At 42.1% G+C, this 24,639-nt stretch overlaps 1 protein-coding gene across 3 annotated transcripts in view; it reads left to right on the top strand.

Annotated features, from left to right (window-relative positions):
• The window catches only part of IARS1 (isoleucyl-tRNA synthetase 1), a 68,146-nt gene that overhangs the window by 9,279 nt on the left and 34,228 nt on the right, over positions 1 to 24,639 (top strand). For all 3 annotated transcript variants that reach the window (XR_006820774.1, XM_046022629.1, XM_046022630.1), the window contains exons 5-13: positions 1,867 to 1,949; positions 7,932 to 8,049; positions 11,705 to 11,852; positions 15,035 to 15,122; positions 15,371 to 15,431; positions 19,152 to 19,247; positions 22,813 to 22,935; positions 23,676 to 23,767; positions 24,424 to 24,522. Coding sequence is in view for 2 of the 3 variants with exons in the window: in XM_046022629.1 (XP_045878585.1) it covers positions 1,867 to 1,949; positions 7,932 to 8,049; positions 11,705 to 11,852; positions 15,035 to 15,122; positions 15,371 to 15,431; positions 19,152 to 19,247; positions 22,813 to 22,935; positions 23,676 to 23,767; positions 24,424 to 24,522 (908 nt within the window). In the remaining variant the exon portion in view is untranslated. The remainder of the gene's footprint in view (positions 1 to 1,866; positions 1,950 to 7,931; positions 8,050 to 11,704; positions 11,853 to 15,034; positions 15,123 to 15,370; positions 15,432 to 19,151; positions 19,248 to 22,812; positions 22,936 to 23,675; positions 23,768 to 24,423; positions 24,523 to 24,639) is intronic.

Genomic DNA, 24,639 nt, shown 5'->3' with positions numbered 1-24,639 from the left:
TCTCTTGTCAAGTCATTGCATTCCTACAATCTCCCTGGCTCCCTACCCCACTCCCTGAGTTTCTGTAACCATCTCTTGATTGGGCTTGTGGCTCCCTTTCTTTGCACTCACCCTGCCAGGTTATCTCTCTCACAAGACTGCTCATCATTGTCTTCCCTGCTCAAAATTATGAGTGGCTTCTCTTTGCTAGTAAATAAAATCTGATTTCATCAACCTGAGAAATCAAGCTCCTCAATTCTCTCCTAACTTTTTATTTTTCAATTTTTTAAACTTTTTGTTAAAAATAATTTTTTTTTCTAACTTGATGCAGTCAGACTTTCTTGCCTGGCTGCCAGAAGGAAAAGTCTAATGAATATAATATGCATGTGGGGGCGCCTGGGTGGCTCAGTGGATTAAGCCGCTGCCTTCAGCTCAGGTCATGATCTCAGGGTCCTGGGATCGAGCCCCACATCGGGCTCTCTGCTCCGCAGGGAGTCTGCTTCCTCCTCTCTCTCTGCCTGCCTCTCTGTCTAGTTGTGATCTCTCACTCTGTCAAATAAATAAATAAAATCTTTTAAAATAATAATGATAATAATATGCATGTGGCTTTTTTTTCCTTAAAAATTTTTTTTTAATTTTTTAACTTTTCATTTTGACATAGCAAAAAATTTCAAAAATAGTTATGAAAAATTCCCCTATATTCTCCTTTCCCAAATTCTGACACCTTTAATAATCATAACATAATTATCAAAAGCAACAAATTAACAGATACAGTATAATAGACTTTCTTCAAATTACACCAGTTGTTCCACTAATTATTTCTTTTCTTTTTTTTTTAAAGATTTTATTTATTTATTTGACAGACAAAGATCACAAGTAGGCAGAGAGGCAGGCAGAGAGGGAGGAAGCAGGCTCCCTGCTGAGCAGAGAGCCCGATGCGGGGCTTGATCCCAGGGCCCTGAAATCATGACCTGAGCCGAAGGCAGAGGCTTAACCCACTGAGCCACACAGCCGCCCTATCCACTAATTATTTCTGATCCAGGATCCAGTCTAGGAACACACATTGCATATAATTGTCATACTTCCTTATCCTACTTAAACCCGGAGGATTCCCTCAATCTTTCTTTGTCTTTTATGACCTTATCACTTTTCTTTTTAAGTTTATTTACCTATTTAATTTCTACACCCAACATGGGCCTCAAGTTTACAACCCCAAAATCAAGAGTCAGATGATTTTCCAACTGAGCCAGCCAGGCACCCAACCTTGTCACTTTTAAAGAGTACAGATTGGTTATTTTGTAGAAAGTGCCCCAAAGTCTGGTGTTTTCTCATGATTAAGTTTAGATTATGTACGCATTTTTTACAAGAATACTCAGAAGTGACATCATGCCCTTCTCGCTCTGTCATTATCAGGAGGCCTGTGATGCTAGTACATCTCATTCTTGACATTAATTTTGTTCACTAAGGTAATATATGTCAGATTTTTCCATTGTTAATTTGCAGTTTTTCCTTTGTGATTAAGTATGCTGTGGGGGAGTCTTTGCAAATACCCTATATCTTATACTTCTGTTTATGAATTTTAGCATCCATTGATGATTCTTGCCAGCAACAGTTACACCTGTGGTGTATGCCCAATGGTAGTGTGGGTAAACTTTTATAGAGGAATCCTAATATTTTTAACTGACATCATCTGCATATAGGATGAATGCAAAGAAAACTGGTTCTTAACCTTACATAGTGCGTTGTTTATTGCATAGGTTTACCTGAAACATTGGTTGTTTTGTTTTCCCAAAATCATTGTATATGTGGTGACGATAGAAATGAGATACATTGATGTGCAATAACAAATATCATTGTTTAATAACTCTAACATTCATATTTTTAAAGTCCACTGTTACCAGACTTGGCCGATGGATTGACTTTGACAATGACTACAAAACTCTATATCCACAATTCATGGAATCTGTCTGGTAGGTTTACTTGAAATTTAATTATAATGAATATTCTGTTTATTGCGTAGTGGAGAGAGCCTCTAGCATGAATCGGTTTTTCAGATTCACAATTACTTATCTAAAGATAATTTGGGATGGATTTGTTTTTTGTTTTTAAAGCTTGATTTATTTTGAGCACCTTTCAGTTCATAGCAAAATTGAGAGGAAGGTACAGAGATTTCCCCTGTTCCTGCCCCAGGCATGCATGGCCTCCTCCACCACCAACAGCCCCCCTCAGAGTGACTCATTTGTTACCATTGATGACATACACTGACACATCATAATCACCCAAAGTCTATAGTTTACGTTAAGGGTCACTCTTGGTGTTGTATGTTCTGTAGGTTTGAACAAATGACATGTAGCCATCATGCTAGCATCATACAGAGTATCTTTACTGTCCTGAAAATCTTCTGTTTACCAGCTGTTTATTGACCCCTAGATTTGTTTTATAATTCAATAAATTTTGGATTCTGCTAAGGTAATAGGATATGCATGTACTCTGTAGCATATAATGGCTCCAACAGGTTTAGCAGCAACCTGTAATCAAATACATCAGTATTTTTGCATCAGAACACACAATTGTTCATGCTAAGTGAACAAAACAAAGAATATAAATGGCCTGATGTCAGTTAAAGGGTATTGAGGGGGGTTTTTTGGTGGGTTTTTTTGTTGTTGTTGTTTGTTTGTTTTTGGCCAAATTGGTACCAAATTTAAGGAAATTAAGTTTCAGAAGTGTTTTTGTTTATTAAGCCTAAGAGATTGTGTACTTGTGTTTTATACTGAGACAAGTTGTATAGTGCAGTCACTTGCATAGCAAGTTACTTCTTTCTACTAGCGTTGCTTCTTTTTACTATTACAAAACAAGTGTTACAATGCCAAAGTCTTAATAGGTGAACCTCTTACAATTATATGAGAATCATTACATCTCCTTACGGGGCAGACAGACACCCTTATTATGACTGCCGACTGCCCTAAGCACAGACCTGGGCCTGGAGGAAGGCCTCTTTTATTAAATTACGCATAGTGACAGGTGAGTTGCAAAGCTCTTTGGTACGATGCACTTCCTTTGTGCGCTTTGTAGGCACTTGTGGCTCTTACTGCCTTCCTGTCCACCTGCTTGCATTGCTGTTAATCGAGATCTGTGCTACATGGTTGGCACAAGTCCTTGGCCTCTGAGGAGCTAGTTGCCTTGGGGGGCAGTTCTCAGACCCTCTGACTTGACAGGCCCCTGTGATCTCATCTCCAGACCCATCTCCAGGATGCAAGGTTGGAAGCTGATAAGAGTCTCAAGAGGGAGCTTTCCATTCACTGAACAGCTAGACTTCTTAAGATCAGAAAAGCCTAAAAACCACAATTTGGGTTACACACCTCCCGAGCACTTAAATGTGGCTCTGTTGGGGTGCCTGACTGGCTCAGTTAGTGGAGCATGTGACTCTTGATCTCAGGGTTAGAAGTTCAAACCTCATGTTGGGTACAGAGATTACTTAAAAATAATTTTTTTTTTTTTTAAAAAAGAGCATATGTGACTAGTGCCTACCATGTTGGACAATATAGCACTACACAGTACTTCTTACTTTACATAAAACCATACTTGAATCAGAGAAAACAGTTTCTAAAGCTTCTCAGCATTAGGGCTCTTGGTTGATGAAGCATCTGCCTTAGGCCCAGGTCAGGGAGATCTAGTCCCTGCTCAGCAGGGAGCCTGCTTCTCCCTCCTCTCCCTGCCTGTGCTCTGTCTTGCTGTCTCTGTCTCTCTCTTTCAAGTAAATAAAATAAATAAATAACTCATTTTTTAAAAAGCTTCTAAGTATTAGAATATTACTGGGGAACACATTAGCAGATAAATAAGGTATGTAGGTTTAGAGGGAATATAAAAAGATAGTAGGAGATATCTTTAATAATGATGACATTAATAATGGTGGATAATTTAGGTGGAGTTGGTGCTTTTGACTACATAAAGTACTTCCCTATCAGTTTCCCCACATGATTCATAGAGTCCTGGGTATTGGGTTTGGACCCTATTCAAGGTGAAGACAGGTGACCGACTTGCGTGAGATCACAGTTTATTTTATGATTCCTAGGTCTCAAACTGGGTCTTAGGATAATACTCCTTCTCTAGTCTTCTGTGAATATCCTTGAATCAAAGTATGTAATTTAAGACTGAAAATAAATACATACATACAAAGTATGTAATTTAAGACTGAGTTTAAACTTGGGCAATTTGAGGGGTACCTGGGTGGCTCAGTTGGTTAAGATCTGACTTCAGCTTATGTCATGATCTCGGGGTCCTGGGACTGAGCCCCACATCAGGCTCTGTGCTTAGCGGGGAGTCTCTCCCTCTGCCTCTCCCACTGCTTGTTTTCTCCCCCTTCCCCAAGTAGATTAATAAAACCTTAAAAAAAAAAAAAAAAGTAATTTGTGCCGCGGTGGTGGCATGGGAAGACCTGAAGCCGCCTGCTCACACAGACCTCCAGTTCCCTGGGGACCAGCTGAACAACTCCTCCACAACAGAAGGCCCACATCAAGATGGGCACTGGGAGGCGGAGACTGATCGATTGATTTACTTGTAGAACTTCAGCCTGAGGGGCTGGCTTTCGGTTTACTACTGTATCTATAGGCAACAAAGGTGCCCTTGGGAATGTGCCCCAGGGGACACCATATTTGTGCTGTCCCTCAGCCTCACTGCAGCTCACTGATATCTCCCAGAAAGACGTCTATATATTTGTATGGATACCCAGTTTTTGCAACTGTTAGCCATGGGACCAAATTGCCTGATCTGGAAGTCCACAAGCTTTACAGTGTGGTCCCACAGGGCTGTACACATTTGTGTACTTTATTTTTTATTTTTTTAGGATTTTATTTTTTTATTTGAGAGAACACAGGGGGAGAGAGAGAGGGAGAAGCAGACTCCACTGAGCAGGGAGCCTTACACGAGGCTTGATCCCAGGATCCTGGGGTCATGACCAGAGCCGAAGGCAGACCTTTCACCAGCTGAGCCACCCAGGCGCCCCCCTCTATTTGCGTACTTTGCAAAAACTGCTGCTCGAGTGTCTGGGTTCACATTCAGCCTGAAACTAGGTTCTGACAGATAGAGAGCCCACCCTGGTACACTCACAGGTCTTGGAACACTCTCACCACCAGTGAACTATTGAGAATAAGTCAGGCTGCTTAGGCAGTCACAAATTTGGAGAGATAACCAAGAGCTCTAGGGCAAGGTTGAACAATAAAGTTCATCTCCCACAGGAGACTGCTCCTTCAACTGGGAGAGGTAGCGGTTTTACATGGTACAAAGAAACAAACCCCGAGCATCAAGCAAAATGAGGAGACAGAGGAGTAAGTTCTAAACAGAACAAGAAAAAACCTCAATGAAATGGAGTCAAGTGGGGCCCTACAGTAAAGAGGACCTCAAAATACTAAAAATAGAAATACCACGGGGCACCTGTGTGGCTCAGTGGGTTAAGCCTCTGCCTTCAGCTCAGGTCATGATCTCAGGGTCCTGGGATCGAGCCCCACATCAGGCTCTCTGCTCAGTGGGGAGCCTGCTTCCTCCTCTCTCTCTGCTTGCCTCTCTGCCTACTCGTGATCTCTCGCTGTCAAATAAATAAATAAATCTTTTATTTTTATTTTTTTTAACGATTTTATTTATTTATTTGACAGACAGAGATCACAATTAGGCAGAGAAGCAGGCAGAAAGAGAGAGAGGAGGAAGCAGGCTCCCGGCAGAGCAGAGAGACCGATGCGGGGCTCGATCCCAGGACTCTGGGATCATGACCTGAGCCGAAGGCAGAGGCTTTAACCCACTGAGCCACCCAGGCGCCCCATAAATAAATCTTTAAAAAAAAAAATAGAAATACCATATGATGCAGTAATTCTGCTTCTGGGTATTTATCCAAAAACCCCTGAAACACTAATTCAAAAAAGATGTATGTACCCTTAACGTTCATCACAATATTATTTACAGTAGCCAGGGTATGATACCAACCTGAGAGTGTACTGACTGATTGACAGATTAAAAAAGAGAAAGCAAGGGTGGGTGTCTGGGTGACTCAGGCAGTTGAGCATCAGACTGTTTGATTTTGACTCCAGTCACAATGTCAGGGTGAGTGGGATGGAGCCCCGCATCAGGCTCTGTGCTCAGGGTGGAGTCTGCTTGAGAGTCTCTCTCCTCCTACCTCCTCCACTCTCCTGCTTACCTGCTCCCCTCTCTTTCTTCAAAATAAAATCTTTAAAAAAAAAAAAAAAAAAAAGATGTGGGGTGGGGGCCCTGGTGGCTCAGTCAGTTAGGCATCCAACTTTTGATTTCGGCTCAGGTCACAATCTCAGGGTTGTGAGATTGAGCCCCACATCAGGCTCCATACTGGGTATGCAGCCTGTTGAAGATTCTCCCGCTCTCTCCATTCTCCCCCACTTCCTCTCTTCCTCTTAAGAGAAAAAGGATGGGATGGGGGGAGGGAGTGTAAAATAGAGTAAGAAAGAGTAATTCTTGCCATTTGACAACATGGTGGACCTTGAGGTATTACACTAAACGACCTAAGTCAGAAAGAAATACCTTTTGATTTCACTTAGATGCAGAATCTAAAATAACAAAACTTGGGGCACCTGGGTGGCTCAGTCAGTTAAGTGTCTGCCTTCTGCTCAGGTCATGATCCCAGGGTCCTAGGATCAAGCCCTGCGTTGGGCTCCCTGCTCACTGGGAAGCCTACTTCTCCCTCTCCCTCTTCCTGCTGTTCCCCTCCTCTCTCTCTCTTTCTCAAGTAAATAAATAAAATCTTTAAAAAGATAAAATAACAAAACTTACAGACACAGAACAGAATGGTATTTGCCGGGGAAAGAAGAATTTGGATGTGGGCAGTGGGTAAAGGGAGGTCAAGACGTACAAACTTGCAGTTACAAGAAAATCACGGAGACAGAGCACACAGCATGGTGACCATAGTCAATGATATTGTGCATGTTTTAAGTTGCCCAGATGATAAATCTTAAAAGATCTCATAAGAAAAAAATTGTTGTAACCTTTGTGGTAGAGGGTAAGTAGACTTACTGTGGTGATGATTGTGCAGTGTGTACAAATACCAAATCTTCGTGTTGCACTCCTGAATCTAATACAGTGCTACGTGTCAGTTACGCCTCAGTAAAAATATAATAAACTTGGGCAATTTTACATCGAACATCACTTTTTAATCTTTGTTTAAAGCCAAGCAATACTATGAAAAAATGTTCACAGTTTTCCATAAAAATGTATTTTAACAAGTGGGAAAGAGTTTATTTATTGTACCAAAACATAGGAATTGGACTATAAAAACTATACATAAAGACAGAATTAAGGGTTCCCACCAATGCATCCTGACATCCTGACAGGTCTGCACAGGAGACCCCATGATGTCTGTTACCATTGACATTTCAGCATCTTGGTACATTTAGCTTAAAGCAACATTGTTAAATGTTTAATAAAAGTTTTTGACTAACTGTAGGAGAGATATCCTAATCCGAATTATTTATTCCTTTTAAATTGCCTTTGTAAAACTGCCCACAATATAGTAAAATTTAAGCAATACACCAGAAAACTATTAAGAAAAGCAAAAACTGAAATCCCAACAATATTGTTAACATATTGGTTAACATATTGGTAAAAATTTGCTTTTTCAGCATCTCTGAAAAATGTAAGTGTATGGATATGTACAGTTTTTCCAGTTAGGATGTCAGTGGACAGTATGGTGTGGATTGCTTTTCTCACGCAACATCAAGTCACGAACATCCTTCCATGGACAGATGCTACCACTTTTAATGTCTATACGATGTCTCCTACGAATCTGTTTTAATTTGCCAGCTAGTCCACAGTTGAGAGACATGATTTTTCCATTTGATTGGCTGATAGAAACTCTAGACAAACACATAAATATCTGAGTTTGGGGAGACAGAATTTTGGTTGTGTCATTATTGTGAAACTGTGTCTTTACTTGCTAGGTGGGTCTTCAAGCAGCTCTATGATAAAGGCCTTGTGTATAGAGGTGTGAAAGTCATGCCTTTCTCCACCGCATGCAACACTCCACTGTCCAACTTCGAATCTCACCAGAACTACAAGGTGCGTGTGATGTCATCGGGCATTAACTTGTACGCATGGAAATTAAAGGGTTGTGATCACAGTAGCCAGTCCCCGGTGTGGAATGTTAGCCTGGGGAGTCCGTCAGATTGACCATTTCTTACGGAGTGCTGGTAATGTTGCCAGTCACTGAACTGAGGCTCTATAAAGGGTAAAAGTGAGGGATTTTTTATCCCCTTGAGATTTGTGAATGGTGTATCTCTGCCTGACAGCGTCTGCTTGTTTTGACCGTATCTTTGTGCCTCTCTCGGGTTAATTAGTCCAGCTCTGCCCTGTTTCTTTTGGAAGAGGTCTTGGTTTGAATGAGGATGCCTCATCTGGGACCTTGTGGTGTTAGTCATTTGTTACAAGTATTTGGAAGCAAATCTGATTTGTCCTTGGTGGGCAGTATTATGATCTTTTTGTCTGATGAATGGAGTAACTCCTGTCACTGCTGTGAAAGGAGAGTTGAGACGGGTCTCATGTTCACCAAAGCGCATCACTGCTTTACCTTATCTAGAAGGCGGTAAAGGCGGTGAGTTTGAAACGTGGAACTTCTCTTCTCATGTGTGTTCTCAGGAGGTGTTTTCATTTCTGAGACCTCATCTAGCCCTCTTTGTTTTTAAAGGACCTAGTTTGTTTGAAAATTTTGTTGTACATTAAATATCTTTCAAACACAAGAAATCTTTGTTTTTTTCACATTACCATAGTGCAGTTATTACACCTAAGACAGTCCTCAGTTATCAGTAATATGAAATACCTATTATAATGGTCTAATGCCTAGATATTATCAGTGTTCACATTTTCTTTTTTAAGATTTTATTTATTTATTTGACAGAGAAAGACAAAGCAAAATAGGGAATACAAGCAGGGGAGTGGGAGAGAGAGAAGCAGGCCTCCTGCTAATAAGCAGGAAGCCCGATGCGGGGCTGAATCCCGGGACCCTGGGATCATGACCTGAGCCGAAGGCAGACGCTTAACAGCTGAGCCACCCAGGTGCCCCATTGTTCACATTTCTGTATGTCTCTCAAATACCAGGCCTTTTCCCCTCTGTTCTTTGTTGTTTTTTAAAGTCAGGATCTAAGAAAGGCTCACGTGTGGCTGCAGTTGTCTTTCGGGTCTCTTTTCATCGTGGTCTCCATTTTGCTGTCTTCCCCTTTTTTCCCTTGCAAATCATTGTTTAGGAAACAGGTTTTATCTTATAGAGTTTCCTATAATGAATTTTGCTGGTTATGTCTCCACGGTCCTCTAAATTGGAACATCTCATGTTGTCGATGTCCTTCCTTCGGCACGTGTGTCATGAACAGAGGTCACTGTTTAAAATGGCTTTCATTTGTATCTGGCTTTTCTCAGCATGATGTTTGTGACGTCATCTGTGTTCTGTGGAGTTAGGGATCTTTTGTTCTAGCTCCTGTGAAGTGAATAGTCCACAGTTTATGTATTTACAGCACATTTCTCTCCACTTCCTTACAGCCTGATAGGTGACAGCTGTGCCGAATCCAGTGTTTCTTTCCATGCACGATTTTATACTTTTACTATCTGCCTAAGTGTTCACAAACAATATGTAGCCCCCTTAGGCTTGTCCTTACCCCATCCATTGCACTTACTCCATACCTTGCCGTTCGTAGGAAGCATTAAGTTTTAAAGATTCTTCACCTTGACACATGTAGTTTTGAGTTCATTTTTGTCTGCTGGACAGTGTTTGATATGACAGATTGCAGCGTATTCATTCTTTGAATAGACATTTTCAGGTGTTTTGAATGGTAGCAAACAGTGTTGCTGAGAACATTTTTGAACGTGAATCCTGCGTACTTATGCTGCAGTTTTCTTTGGCTTCTAGATTTCCTCATGTTAGATCCCCAGACTAGCTGTGAGCTCCTAGAGCTTTTAGAGGGTATCCTCTTCTGTAAGTACACAAGTGCATTCGCCTGGGATGAGCAGGCTGTGCAGAAGTAAACTGAGTTTCTTTTCCAAAAGGTACACCAGTTGTGGTATGTAAAAGTATTTATCTTTTTTACGTCATCTGAATTTTCAGACATTGTATTATACATACATGAATTGTGCCCTACATTCTTTATTGTGCCTGACCTCTCTTGCTCAAGGTTATGTTTGTGAAAAGTCATCCATGTTGTGTATAGTTGTAGATCATCGTTCTAATTACTGTCTGGCACTTACCTTACGCACTGTACCATTGATGAGTATCTAGGTGATTCCCAGTTTGGAGCTCTGATCAGTAGTGCTACTATGAACGTTCTAGAAGTGGGGAGCATGCATACACATGTCTTCTATGGGTTACATACCCTGGAGTGGAATTACTGAGTCATAGGGTGTACTTAACACTTAGCTCTAGTACCAGGGTCGGCAAACTGTGAAGTGCCAGATAGTATGTTAGGCCTTGTGGGCTGGATGTTCTGTGTTGCAAGTACTCAACTCTGTCAAAATCATTCTTTGTTCTTGTGGTATAAGAACACGGGTGAGGCCAGAGTTGGCCCGTGCATCGTGGTTTGCTGCCTCCTACTCTGGATGTCCTAATCTGTACTCCCTCCAGCCAGTGAGTACTTGGCTTTCTTGCCAGCCCTTAGCATTTTCTGTCTTTTCTCTCTAGCCAATCTACAGTTATGTTGGTTGCAACTAAGGTTTGTTTTTATTTCTAACTTTTGACATAATTTTAGACTTACTGAAAAGTTCATAATTGATGGCCACCCTCTTTCAGCACATCTGCATTGTCCGCTCTCCCTCTAGGAAATGGCGGTAGAACAGGGCCCTTTGAGAGTAGGTTGAAGCCATGATGTCCCTTTTCCTCTAAAGGTTTAAGTACATATTTCTTAAAATCCATACTCTTAAGTAATTGAAGTTAGGGAATCAACATTGTTAAGTATTACCATCTAATCTGTAGGTTGATTCTGTTAGTGGTCCCACTGATGTCATTTTCAGCAAAAGAGAATCGTAGGGTATGTCTTTCATTCGGGTGCTCCATGTCCAGCCTTCTTGGAGTAGCGCCTCAGTGTCTGGGATTCCTGATGCTGGCATTTGAGGCGCACAGGCCAGCACTCCTTCGGGTGTGTCTGACGGTTCCTGTGTGGATGAGATGAAGTTTGCAGAGCTCCTCCTTCTCAGGGCACTTGATTCAGAACTCGGTGAGTTGGCCTGGGTCAGGGGATGAGTTTTTCTACTTCGGAGCTGTTTGTTAAATATTTTTAAATCCTTGATATTTTCATGTTGCCATAGAGTTGGAACCAATTTTTTATTTAATGAACTGAATTAATATTGGCATATTGCAGTTTTAAGTACATGGTGTTTAAAAATGACTCATTCTTTTATTTTGGAATAAAGAATAATTCTTCCTTTCGGAAGCATTATTTTGTTGAGCTGACTTTTAATGGATTTATTATAAAAGTAGGTCATTATAATAGTGAAACTTCTAATGCATATTCCTCTTGATACATTTAAAATGTTTTACTTATGACTACGAAATTGTTAAAACATTTTTCAAGAATATAAAGAAATTAAATTGGAATTTCTTGTTTTGTATTTTCTTTTTATAAATATGGCAGCTGGATTTTATTCTGGAAATCTGGTTTTTAGGATCAGTTCCCTTTTCTTCTGCACCTATTATTATGGATTTTATAAAAAGGTGTTTTATCTCATTTTATCTCAGGATGTTCAAGACCCTTCAGTGTTTGTAACTTTCCCGTTGGAGGAAGATGAAAATGTGTCCTTGGTGGCTTGGACGACCACTCCCTGGACTCTACCTAGTAACCTTGCCTTGTGTGTTAATCCAGACATGCAGTACGTGAAGATTAAAGGTAAGTGTGGGCCTGGTTATTTATGACTGATACAGAGAAGATCACTATAACCTTATTTTGGGATAGAAGGAAGGCTTACATTTCTTTTGGTGTAAAACTAAAAGTTTGTTGTCATTTTTTTTGTTTTCTTAAGATTTTATTTATTTGAGAGAGAGAAAGAATATGAGCAATGGGGAGGGGCAGAGTGAGAGGGAGAAGCAGGCTCTGTGCTAAGCAGGGAGCCTGACTCGGGGCTTGATCCCAGGACCCTGGGACCATGACCTAACCCAAAAGCAGATGCTTACCTGACTGAGGCACCCATGCACCCCTAAAAATAGAAGTTTTGGAAAAAGTGTTAGGTTTAAATAGAAAAATAATCTGTACAAGAGGTGGGTTTTTTCATTTTTGGTTAAAAAGTAATGCACATAAAAATTTCAGAAGTAGAGAGATATAAAAAAAGGATACCTTACAATTTTCAGATTGTAATACACTTTTACACGTGATGCCCCTGTTACAGATGAGGAGCTGGAGACTCAGAGAGGTGGCCTCTCATCGTTGCCAGGAACCCACCAGTCAGTGAACTCATTCAGACACTAGCATCAAATTGCACAGGTTAAGGGTCCAGTCCTGCAAGCGGTCCCCCCCACCCCCCTACAGCCTCACTGCAGATGGCAGTTGCAAGTGCTGTGCTTCTGACAGACCTGTGACCTCCTCGAGTTGGATTCATTTGCTAGAGCAGCTCATAGCTAGGAGACACTGTACCAGTTTATTGGGAAAGGATGTAAAGGATACACATGAACAGTGGAATGAAGTTCATGGGGTGAGGCCGGGAGGGTCCTGAGCACAGGACTTCTGTCCCCCACGGAGCTGGAGTGGGCTGCCCTCAGAGCATGTGGATGCATTCACTAACCTGGAAGGACTTCGCACCCCATCCTTGTGAGGGGTTATGGAAGCTTAACTACTTAGGGAGGATTCATTAAATCATTGGCTGTTGATGATTGAAAGCCATCCTTAGGTGACCTGGGGGCTTCCCCCCCCCCCCATCCCCTCATTAGCATAACAAAGGACCCCTTTGTGGCTGTTACCAGTTAGGAAATGACAAGGGTTTTAGGAGCTCTGCCAGGAATGGGGACTAAGACTGAAATATGTATTTATTGTAAGTCCTTGTGTCACAGAGTCAGGACCAGAGCTTGAGAGTTCTGTGCCTTTCAGATAGTTCCTGGTAGAGAGTTAGCCAAATTCCTCATGAAGCTCTTTCCATAGAGATTTATATGAAAAAAGAAGATTCTTACCTTCAGGTTTGGGTAGTTTATGGAGGGAAGGGAAACCCCTGAAAAAAAAGAAAGCCATAATCAGAAAAGAAATGACCGTACAAGATAGGTGACTTGATTCACAGCGGCTTATGAAGCAAGCAAAGGGCTCGAGGGAAGGAATGGGGGGGGAAGGGGGATGCTCAGAAAACAGGTGTTTTTTTTTTGTTTTTTGTTTTTTTTTAATATTTTATTTATTTGACAGAAATCACAGCTAGGCAGAGAGGCAGGCAGAGAGAGAGGAGGAAGCAGGCTCCCCGCGGAGCAGAGAGCCCGATGTGGGGCTCGATCCCAGGACCCTGGGATCATGACCTGAACTGAAGGCAGAGGCTTTAACCCACTGAGCCACCCAGGCGCCCCAGAAAACAGGTGTTTTTATTACTCTTAGAAGTGCCTTAGAAGGGATTCTTGGGTAGCTCAGTTGGTTGGGCGACCGCATTCAGCTCGGGTCGTGATCCTGGAATGCCAGGCAAGTCCTGCATCGGGCTCCTTGCTCAGCGGAGTGTCTGCCTCTTTCTCTGACCCTCCCCTCTCTCGTCTCTCCCTGTCTCTCAAATTTAAAAAAAAAAAAAAAGTGTCTTAGGAGCAGATAGGATCAGCAGCTGGTTTCTTATGTTCCCAGCCATGGGCACAAAGCCTCTCCAGGCAGTGGCAGGCCCATGGCAAGAGTTCCCTGTGTCTCCATGGGGATGTGGCCATTCATTCTCTAGTGAGCCTGATAATCTGAGGGGCCATCAGGTGGAAGGACTTCAGTCCTGTCCCTCCGCTGCCTGCATGCGACTCAGGTACCTGGTGGGCCATTTGTCCTGAGTTTTATCCAGAAAACGTAGATTCTGGTGACAGTGAAGGTCTGATGCAGCCAGAGCTGGTGGGTGGCAGTGTTGTTTGTAGTAGCTTTTCAGTGAAACGCAAAGGTCTTCTCAATGATCTATTGTTTCTCATGTTTCTTACAGTAAACTGAATATACATCATAGACTCTAGCAAATCCTTGGGTATATCAGGGGTGCCTGGCTGGCTCAGTTGGAAGAGCATGCAACTATTGATCTCAGGGACATGAGTTCAAGCCCCATGTTGGGTGTAGACGTTACTTAAACAAAAACTTTTTAAAAATCCTTTGGTATGTCATACCAAATTGGTCTTTTTTATGAGGCAATTTGTCATTTGCTATTAAATTGTAAATGTTTATACATTTATTTTAGCTTTTCTTCCTAGAATAGTATCCTCCAGAAACACTCTAATAAGGGTACAAAGATAAATGCAATGGTATTCATTACCCCCATGTTCACAGTAGTAACAATCTGAAAATAACTTCAGTGTCTAGTATTAATTGATAGGTTAAAAATGACTTGCACTTCTTTGGGATGGAGTATGGTGCGGCTATTTAGAGTGAGAAAGGACAGTCTGTGTTGATATATGGAAAGATGTTCACAATATAGTATGGAAAGACAGACTGAAAACGGTATTGACTGATATCCCATAATTATTTTTTTTAAAAGTAGCCATTGACATAAGATTTGTGTTAGTACACACACAGAAAAATACCTGGAGGGCGACACCCAAATGATAGTGTCAATATGAGCGGGGACTTTTACTCAGGGAGTTTCTTGGTTTGTTAATGTTACAGTTTTTAAGCATTCCCTTATATTACCTCTGGTCAGAGAAAATAAAGATTATGTAAAATGGAGAGAAGTTCAGTTACGTGCATGTGCTGTTTTTGTCTTCTTTGGGTCTGGAAAGCAGCGTGTGTCGCTGCCCTGGTGCGTTTCTCTGTGACTGTTGCGCATATGGGGTGGGGCGATACGGAACCCCACAAGGGAGGATGTGCTGGTGCGTTTCTAGACTCTGCCGAAGGCTGAATGTCACTGAAGTCCACTTTTCCCCTTGCTCTCCTAGATGTTGTCAGAGGAAAATTACTCATTTTAATGGAATCCAGATTATCAGCCCTCTATAAGTTGGAGAGTGACTATGAGATCCTTGAAAGGTGAATATACAAAATACTGATTCGTGCATGTGTGTGTGTTAACTTTGAAAGGTGAGACACTTTATTACCCCAAAGATCAGTTTTTCAAGTTCAGCTTATACTGCTGAGTACCTTCAGGTCACACATTCCAGCATTAACGACTAAGAAACAAGTAGTAAACCAGGAAGGAGTTGTGACTTAATTGTCTGCAGTTTCATTTCTTTGAGGATTGTAGTCTAATTATGAGTTTGCCTTTCTCCTTTTTCTAGATTTCCTGGTATCTGTCTCAAAGGCAAGAAATACAGGCCCCTGTTTGACTATTTTGCGCAGGTGAGCTTAAGGACCTGTACCACACGGGTGCTCCATACCTAAGTACTGGGTCACCAGAGCGCTGTGATGATGCCTGTAGTGGGAGTCGCTGTACTGCTGTCCCATGGCTTGTATGGTGTGCCTGGCTTACACGGGTGTCTGTGGCTTATCAGGTATCCGTGTCTTGTGTGGATTTCCTGTGGCTTGTGTGGATGTCCTGATCCAAAGTCTGTCTTAGTAGTAACAAAGTTAAATTGTGTTTGTATTGCTTTCTTGGTTTAAAATAATTAAAATCTATGGGAATGTTTTTAGTACTTTTCTCAAGTTAGAAAAGGAAGCACATAAGTTTGTATATTTTTGTTGTTTATAGTCTACAAATCATCCAGGAAATTTATTAGATTTTTTGTTTCTTTTTTGTTTCGTTTTTATTTAGATTTTTTGTTTTGTTTTATTCTGTTTTTTTTGGTTTTTTGGTTTTTGGTTTTTTTTTTAACAAATTTAAGATAGTGCTCAGAATAAAACCTGTGTGTAACAATAAACAGAGTTCATTTCAAGGAAACTGATGAGGCGGGTGTTCTAAAACCTGGCCACCAAGGCAAAGTTCATACATGTGGTAACTTAGTTTTCTTAAGAGTCACAGAGCTGTTTTGTGCAGTTTTAATTTTCTGGCAACAGAGATTCCATAGTTGTAAGCCCACCACCATCACCAAAAGAGTCCGCAGGAATTCCCACTGATCCCCGTCTGTTCAGGGATAGAGTTTGGTTAGTGCAGGTGACCTCTGCCATTTGGGCTCTATCCACAGTATCGCTCACATCTGTCTCTTCATTTTTGTGCTCCTTGGGTGTTTTCCCATGTTTCTCATCGTCCAAGTACTGTGGCACCGCCTGGCACAGTGACTCTTGACTCCCCTACACATAGCCGCTATAGCCTGCTGTTGCCCAGAAGCCTTACCAATAACACAGTCAGCTTAACACATAGTTTGTATTTTATGTGTGTTATATACTATATTCTTAGAGAAAAAAAGATAGAGAAAAAAATTATTAAGAAAATCGTAAGGAAGAGAAAATATGTAATAGTATTTTCAGTAGTATACATACATTTATTGAAAAAAGCTTCTTGGTATTTTAAACAGTTCTGAACACTTTGTTTTCCCAACCATTAAGTATATATAAAAAGTTTTTCTCTACAAAAAGACACAAAGTACGAAGTCTTAGCACGTCTTATACTGTCCTGGAATAGAAAAAGTCAATTTTCCATATTACGAGATTAGCAGAACCATGATACATAAACTTGGAAAAGTTAACATGTGTGCATAAATACCAGTTAACTTATAGTCTGAGTATAGATGTAGCACTTCCGAGAATAATTGCCAGGCTGAATGTGGCATGTCCAAAAACTGCAGCATGGTGTAGAGAAGTAGGAATTTTTACAGAATCACACTCAGTGATCTGTAATGCAGTATGAACTACATTTTAATAGGCTAAAGGAGAAAAGCAGCACCTCAGCAAGTACTGAAAAGCCTTTAATAAAACTCAGCTTCCCTGTGTTTAAGTTTCTTAGAAAACAAGGAATAAAGAAAACTTCACTAAAAAAGAAAAAAAAAAAATCCACATATTGGTGGGCCAGGCGGGAGTGGATCCCCACCAGGAAGGCGATGTCCTGCGTCCTGTTGGCTTTGGGTCAGCAGCCCTAGTGGCTTCCCAGCAGGCCTGGAGACATAGGGCAGCTGCCCCACAGCCATCAGCAGCTGTGGCCGCACGTGGGCTGGGGTGCCTTTAAGAAAGGAGTCTGCGCCCGTCAAGAGCAGGCTTCAGGCCACAGCTGTCCTGATGCAGTCCCGGAGCCCGGTTCCCAGAGGGCTGGGAGTGGGAGTGCCAGCGCTCTCCCGGCCATCTGGGCCATTCTGTGGCCCAGCCTCCTGTCGCCAGCCCTGGGTGCTGGAATCTGCAGCACTGCCTGGCCCCAGGGCTCCAGGGGACTGACAACAGCCTCAGCAGGCTCCCTGGGTACTCAGGGCAGCAGGTGTCATCTCTACACCAGTCACCTTTAATTCAGTCCCCTGGAGACTGGGGTGGGCAGTTGAAAATAAACACCTTGTGGCTTTTGCTGTCCACTCTTAGGAAGAAAAATGTTTATGTAGACCCTCAGTCTGCGTTGTTCAAGGGTTAGCTGTAAAGACCTTCCTCCTCCCTGTGAGCCTGCAGCCGCCTGCCCCCACACTCCTCTCGAGTGTACTCCGCTTGGCCTGACTGCTTCCTACCCACATCCTCTGATGTTGCTTTAAACATCTCCTTTACTGCTTTTCATCCTTCCCTGCAATTGTTTTCACTACGTTTTCCTCCTGTTTAAAAAAATCCCTCACCTTTCTTTAAAGTCAGATGTGCTCAAGTACAACCCATTCTTTAAAGCTGAATTCAGATACCATCTGAAAAAAACATTTTTTTGCCTCTGGTTTCTCCTGAAAAATGTCATTGCTCCATTCTTCTCTTGTATATCTTAACATATTTTACTTTGGATTTTTTTTTTTTTTTTTTTTTTTTTCTTAAAACTCTCACTAGGGGCCCCTCGGTGGCTCAGTCAGTTAAAGCATCTGCTTTCGGCTCAGGTCGTGATCCCAGGGTCCTGGGATTGAGCCCCTGTCGGACTCCCTGCTCAGTGGGGAGTCTGCTTCTCCCTTTCCCTCTACTCCTGTACCCCCCCCCCCACCCATTCTTCCTCTTTCCCTCTCTCTCTCCTCTCTAAAATCTTTGAGGAATAAAAGAAACATAGGAATACGATGTGCCTTTTTCGTAAGATCATTGGATTAAGTGTGATTAAGTGTGAAAATCATTTCTTTCTTTTTTTTTTTAAGATTTTATTTATTTATTTGACAGAGATCACAAGTAGGCAGAGAGGCAGGCAGAGAGAGGGGGGGAAGCAGGCTCCCCGCCGCGCAGGGAGCCCGATGCAGGGCTCGATCCCATGACCCTGAGACCATGACCTGAGCTGAAGGCAGAGGCTTCAACCTACTGAGCCAGCCAGGTGCCCCGTGAAAATTATTTCTGAAAGTGCATTTTACAGAGGCAGAAAGACAAGAAAGCAAAGGGTCAGTTTAGCTGAACCGGTGTGTGCAAAGAGATAGATGAGAGATGAAGGTAGAAGTAGGTCTGCAGCATTTTATGTAGTAACCTACGTAATGTTCCTCTGCAGCATGTGGAGCACCTTGAACTAGAACTTGTCACTCTGGGTGCCCATTCCAGGTTTTTCATGGTTTGCCTTTGTAGCAGGGCTGACAGGAAGGTGACTGGGAGCAGCACTCCAGAGGTGTGGTGGGTGAGGAGACGTATTCTGAGGCTGCATGAGAAGCTGCACGCGGGGAGCAAGGGCAGGGCTGGGAGGTTGGAAGAACTAATAAAGCCCAGTTTTATGACTAAGGAAGTTAGAACATTTTCAAGTCTTCAAGCAATTATTTCATTTCTGAGAGAGAAATGATTCGGAGAAAGGAGCATATTTCTTCCCAATCTGAATTATTCTGTCCTCTTTCTGAAAAGAATTGTGCATGTGCAAAGTTTTTTCAGGGGCGTTTGACTGGCTCAGTGGTTAGAGTGTGTGACTCTAAAAAAAAATTTTTTTTAAGGAGACTAGCTTTATTTAAAACAACAAAAAAAGGTTTTTTCAGGTTCTTATCATACACTGTTACAAAATTGATGAACGACATGGTAGTGTTTCATTCACTGTGCCTGCTGACCTTTCTGTTCCAGTGCAAGGAGAATGGTGCTTTCACGGTGCTTACTGACAGCTACGTGCGGGAGGAGGAGGGCACAGGAGTGGTGCACCAGGCTCCTTACTTCGGTGCTGTGAGTACTAGAAGTCTTGCAATCATGTCTATGGGAAGGGAGCGTCATGGCCACTGAGTCTTTTGTGTGTGTGTGTGTGTTGAGTACCTCGTTCTTGGGCACACTGGCCCTACTCTTCAGGCTCACTGTCCCCAAAGATGGTTTATCAAGCTTAAATCTGCAGTTTCCTTTCATCCTGAGCTGATCTCTGAAAATGGCAAGCTAAATCCTGGGTGTTGCTGGGCATTTTGTTTCCGTTCATTCACAATTTACTCTCCGTGCACTCTGCTCTTTTCAGTTTGTGGTTCTATGAGTTCTGAAAAGGGCGTCGACTCACGCAGGCCCTGTGACCATCAGAGTGCGGAGAGGTACCACACCTCCAGGGCGCTCTTGAGCAAGTACCGTGGTGAGAGCAGAACTTGACCTCCTCAAAGCTGTATGGTGTGGCTCATTTTAAATTTTTCCCAGAGTAATTTTTCTAAAAATGCAGTCCTGTTGATGTCATTTGTGTATGACCAAAATGCCCACTGGGGACAGAGGCTTGATCGTTCTGTCAGTGGGAGTGAAGTTAGTCTGTCTCTATTCATTTTGCTTTCACGCTCTTAACCTCTGCAGAGATTTTTATTATAGAAATCTTCAAATATACACAGATGTAAAGAGGTATTAAAATACACCCTGATGTTTACGACATCCAGCTGCATTAATTATCAACATCTGGGACGTCTGTTTCTTCTATCTTCTACCTTGTCCTCTTCCCCCACACCTTCTCCGCTTCGGCTTGAGGGTTTTGAAACAAATCCTCAACTTCATGTTCTTCATCTGCAGATACTTCCCTACACAACTGTGACTGATAGGGCCTTTCATTTTTAACATTGCCACCATGCCGCTGTTGTACCCGATAAAGTGAATGCTTCCTTGGTGCCACCCAATACCTGGTCGGTACTCAGTATGATGGAAGCAGTCTCCATAACACTGTTCACTGGGTTTCAAGAACTAGTCCAGTTTTAGTTATTCATAATAATTTTCGGGTCAACTATATGATTTCTACACTGATAATAAATCATAAAAAGAAAACGTCTTGGTTTTACATTGTGGTTTAGGTTTTCCCATTAAAATGTATTTGTCATAAACTAGGTATACTTGGGTGTTTTGTTTTTTTAGGTGCCACATAAGAATGAAATCATATGTTATTTGTCTTTGTCTGATTTATTGCACTTAGCATAATACCCTCTGGTTCCATCTGTGTTGTCAGGAATGGTAAGATCTCGTTCTTTAATGGCTGAGTGGTACTCTATGGTAGACATCACATCTTCTCTGTCCTCTCATCTCCTGGACACGTGGGTGGCTTCCATATCATGGCTCTTGTAAATAATGCTGCAGTAAACATGGGGATGCATATGTATTTTTGAATTAGTGTTTTCATTTTCTTCAGGTAACTAGCCAGGCCTGGATTTGCTGACCATATGATGCTTCTATTTTTAATTTTTTGAGGAATCTCCATACTGTTTCTAGAGAGATTGCACCAATTTACATTCCCACTGACAGTGCACAGCGATCCCTTTTTCTCCACATCTTCGCCAGCACTTTTTGTTTCTTGTATTTTTTTATTCTAGCCTACCTGACAGGTGTGAGGTGATACCTCATTGTGATTTAGATTTGTGTTTCCCTGATGAGTGATGTTGGGTATATTTTTATGTCTTGGTCAGCATCGCTATTTCTTTGAAAAAATGTCTCTTCAGGTCCTCTGCCCATGTTTTAGCAGGACCATTTGCTTTTTGGTGTTGAATTGTATAAGTTCTTTATGTATTTTGGATATTTACCCTTTATCAGATAGGTCATTTGCAGATATCTCCCTCCATTCAGTAGGTTGCCTTCTATTTTGTTGATGGTTTCCTTCGCTGTGCAGAGGCTTTTTATTGTGGTGTTCTCCCTGTAGTTTATTTTTAATTTTGAATCCCCTCCCTGGGGAGTCATAGCCATACCTATGTTGCTGTGGCCACCGTTCAAGAGATTACTCTCTCTGTTTTCTTTTAGGAGTTTTGTGGTTTCAGGTCTCCCATTTAGGTCTTTCATCCATTCTGACTTTATTTTTGTGTGTGGTGTAAGATAGAGGTCCAGTTTAATTCTTTTGCAAGGAGCTGTCCAGTTTTTCCAACATTGTTTATTAAAGAGACTGTCTTTTCCCCATTGTATATTCTTTCCTGCTTTGTAGTAGATTAACTGACCAGATAAGCGTGGGTTTAGTTCTGGGCTCTCTATTCTGTTCCGTTGTTCTGTGTCTTTTTGCGGCAGTTCCATGCTGTCTTGACTGCTGCAACTTTGTAGGATACCTTGAAATCTAGGATTGTGATACCTCCAGCTCTGTTCTGAAGAGTGCCTTGGGCATTCGGAATCTCTTGTGGTTCAAGCAAATTGTAGTATTATTTGTTCTAGTTCTATGAAAAGTGCTGTTGGCTTTTTGATAGGGATTGCATGAACTCTGTCCATTGTTTTAGGTAGTACAGACATTTTAAGAATTTCATTCTTTCAGTCCATGAGCATGGAATGTCTTTCCATTTCTTTGTCATCTTCAGTTTCTTTTATCAGTATTTTACAGTTCTCAGAGTACAGGTCTTTACCTCCTTGGTTAAGTTTATTTTTAGGTATTTTGTTACTTTTGGTGCAATTGTAAATGGGATTGTTTCCTTAATTTCTCTTTTCTGCTACCCATTATTAGTGTATAGAAACACAGCAGATTTGCATCCTACATAATCTGATTTTACTGATTTCATTTATTCTAATAGTTTTTTGGTGGAGTGTTTATAGAGTTTTCTATATGTAGTCATCATGTCATCGGCCAAGTGGCAGCCCAGCTTTTTCCGTACCAGTATGGATGTCTCATTTGTTTTTGTTGTCTGACTGCTCTGGCTAGAACTTCTGGTACTATGTTGACTAAAAGTAGTGAGAGTGGACTTGTCTTGTTCCTGACTATAGAGGAAAAGCTGTCAGTTTTTTTCACCATTTAATGTGGTGTTAGCTATGGTTTTTCATATATGGCTTCTATTATGTTGAGGTATGTTCCCACTGAACGCACTTTGTTGAGTTTTTTTCACAAGTGGGTGTTGAATTTTGTCCAATACTTTTTCTGCATCTATTGAGAGGATCATAGAGTTTTTACCCTTCATTTTGTTAATGTGATGTGGCACGTTGATTGATTTGTGGATACTGAACCATCCTTGCATCCCCAGAGTGATTCCCACTTGATCGTGGTGAATGATTCTTTTACTGTACTGTCAAGTGGAGTTTGTTGGGTATTTTTGCGTCTGTGTTCACGAGGGATACATGTGTGTCATCTTCCTCCTTCCTTAGTGGAGACCCTGCTGTATATAGGGGCCTGTGCAGTAACGGCTGGGAAGATGATGTAATCCCTGTCCAGCTACAAGGCTCCGGGATTCTCTAAATGGTCCTGAATTAACGTCAGCTGAGAAGATAATTAAAGTCCATTGCACTTAGGTGTCAGAATACTGAAGCGTTCTCTTGTAAATCTGTCACCTCCCACACTCCTGTCTGGTACACACTCACCCTGTTTCGTTCCCCTTGTCCCCAGGACGACTATCGGGTCTGTATGGACTTCAACATCATTCAGAAAGACTCTCCTCCCGTTTGCCCTGTGGATGCTTCAGGCTGTTTCACGGCAGAAGTGACAGATTTCACGGGACAGTATGTGAAGGTCTGTGTCTCTGTGACAGAGAAAGGTGTGGGTTTCATCACACTTCTTTCTTCAAGCAGCTTTTTATTAAATAGCTTCTGTATCTGGATTTTTTTTTCCAGGAAGTTGGTTTGGTTTGGTTTGGTTTGGTTTCAGCACATAAAACCAGAAAAAGATAGATATTAGCAGCCACATTCTAAGGGTCTAGTATCTTCAGAGGAAGCATGCTAGTTTCACAGGCAAGAGTCCTTGGAACTGGGCACTGACTGGTAACTCCTGAAGCAGTGCTGAGGCTTCAGGGCCGTCGTCGCTGGGGGAAGACTTCACTACCTCCCATGGTCTGGAAGTGCTCAGTAAGATACCTGAAGTTAGACTGTGCCTCAGTTGTGGACGGAGTATATTTTACAATACATGTGGTTGGTTTTTTGGGTTTTTTTTGTTTTTTTGTTTTTTTAATTTTATTTGACAGAGAGACAGTGAGAGAGGGAATACAAGCAGGGGGAGTGGGCAGAGGGAGAAGCAGGCTTCCCTCCAAACAGGGAGCCTGATGCGGGGCTCGGTATCAGAACCCTGAGATCATGACCCGAGCTGAAGGCAGCCGCTTAATGATTGAGCCATCCAGGCACCCTTACATGTGTTATTTTTGCCTATTATTCACGGTAGAGATATTAAAATACCAGATTGCAGTGATACACGTAATTCTCAGGTGTTACCAAGTATTGCAGGATATTTTAGTGGCCAGATTTTTATTTTTTAAACAGGATGCTGACAAAAACATCATCAGGACTCTGAAGGAGAAAGGCCGACTTCTTGTCTCCAGCACCTTCACTCACAGTTACCCCTTCTGCTGGAGGTGAGAAAAAGTGAAGACTTCCAGCTCGAGCTTCTAGCCTGGGGGGGCCATGTAGTGTGTGTGCCCATTCCACAGTCTGCGGTCCCCTTCTCATTTGTAAGCTTTACGGTTAGTGTGGGGAAACTGCCCTCTTGAATTCCATTCCTCTTGTATAGTTCCTCTTTTCCTCCGCACTTGTTTGGGAAATGTCGACATGCACAGATGTTTTGTGTCAGGGCCACATTTCTTTAGAATGAGGCATATCTCTGAAATTCCCCAGTGGGACTTGGGGAGAGATAGAAGGTGACACAAGTTGAAAACAGGATCGTGCTGTGACGATGTGCGCGGAGTTGGAGTGTTCGGTGCCATCAAGTCTGTTCCCACATCGCCTCTTTGCTGAAGCTGCTGTCGTTTCTTAGACAGCTGTCACACACCAGCAGAACCATATTTTTTTTCTTGTTCTTTAAAGCTTTTACCTTCTTGGTGTTGTGGAGGGAGATGATCAGGTCCAAGGACAGAGGCATTAATGTTTGTAAAACAATTTAAAAAAAAAGGGAGTTTTAGCAGAAGGCCAAGTAGATGGGGGTGATGTCAGTAAGAAACTAAAAGTTGCTCTCACTGCGAGTGCCTGGATACCTCAGTCTGACCAGCCGCATGCTGCATTTTTGCTTCCCCAGGTCAGATACTCCCCTGATTTACAAAGCCGTGCCCAGCTGGTTCGTGCGGGTGGAGCACATGGTGGACCAGCTCCTGCGGAACAACGACCTGTGTTACTGGTGAGCAGGGGGCCGAGTGTCCTCACAGGGTCCTGTATCATGTGCTCACACTTCTCCCAGATCATAATAATTCTGATAGCTCTCTTTTAGTCTGTGTTTTCAGGACCACAGATTAAA

The sequence above is a fragment of the Meles meles genome, chromosome 11 (genome assembly GCF_922984935.1).
Source record: "Meles meles chromosome 11, mMelMel3.1 paternal haplotype, whole genome shotgun sequence".
NCBI lineage: Eukaryota > Metazoa > Chordata > Mammalia > Carnivora > Mustelidae > Meles > Meles meles.
The sequence above is the reverse complement of the archived record's forward strand: the minus strand, read 5'-3'. Positions and strand labels throughout refer to the sequence as shown.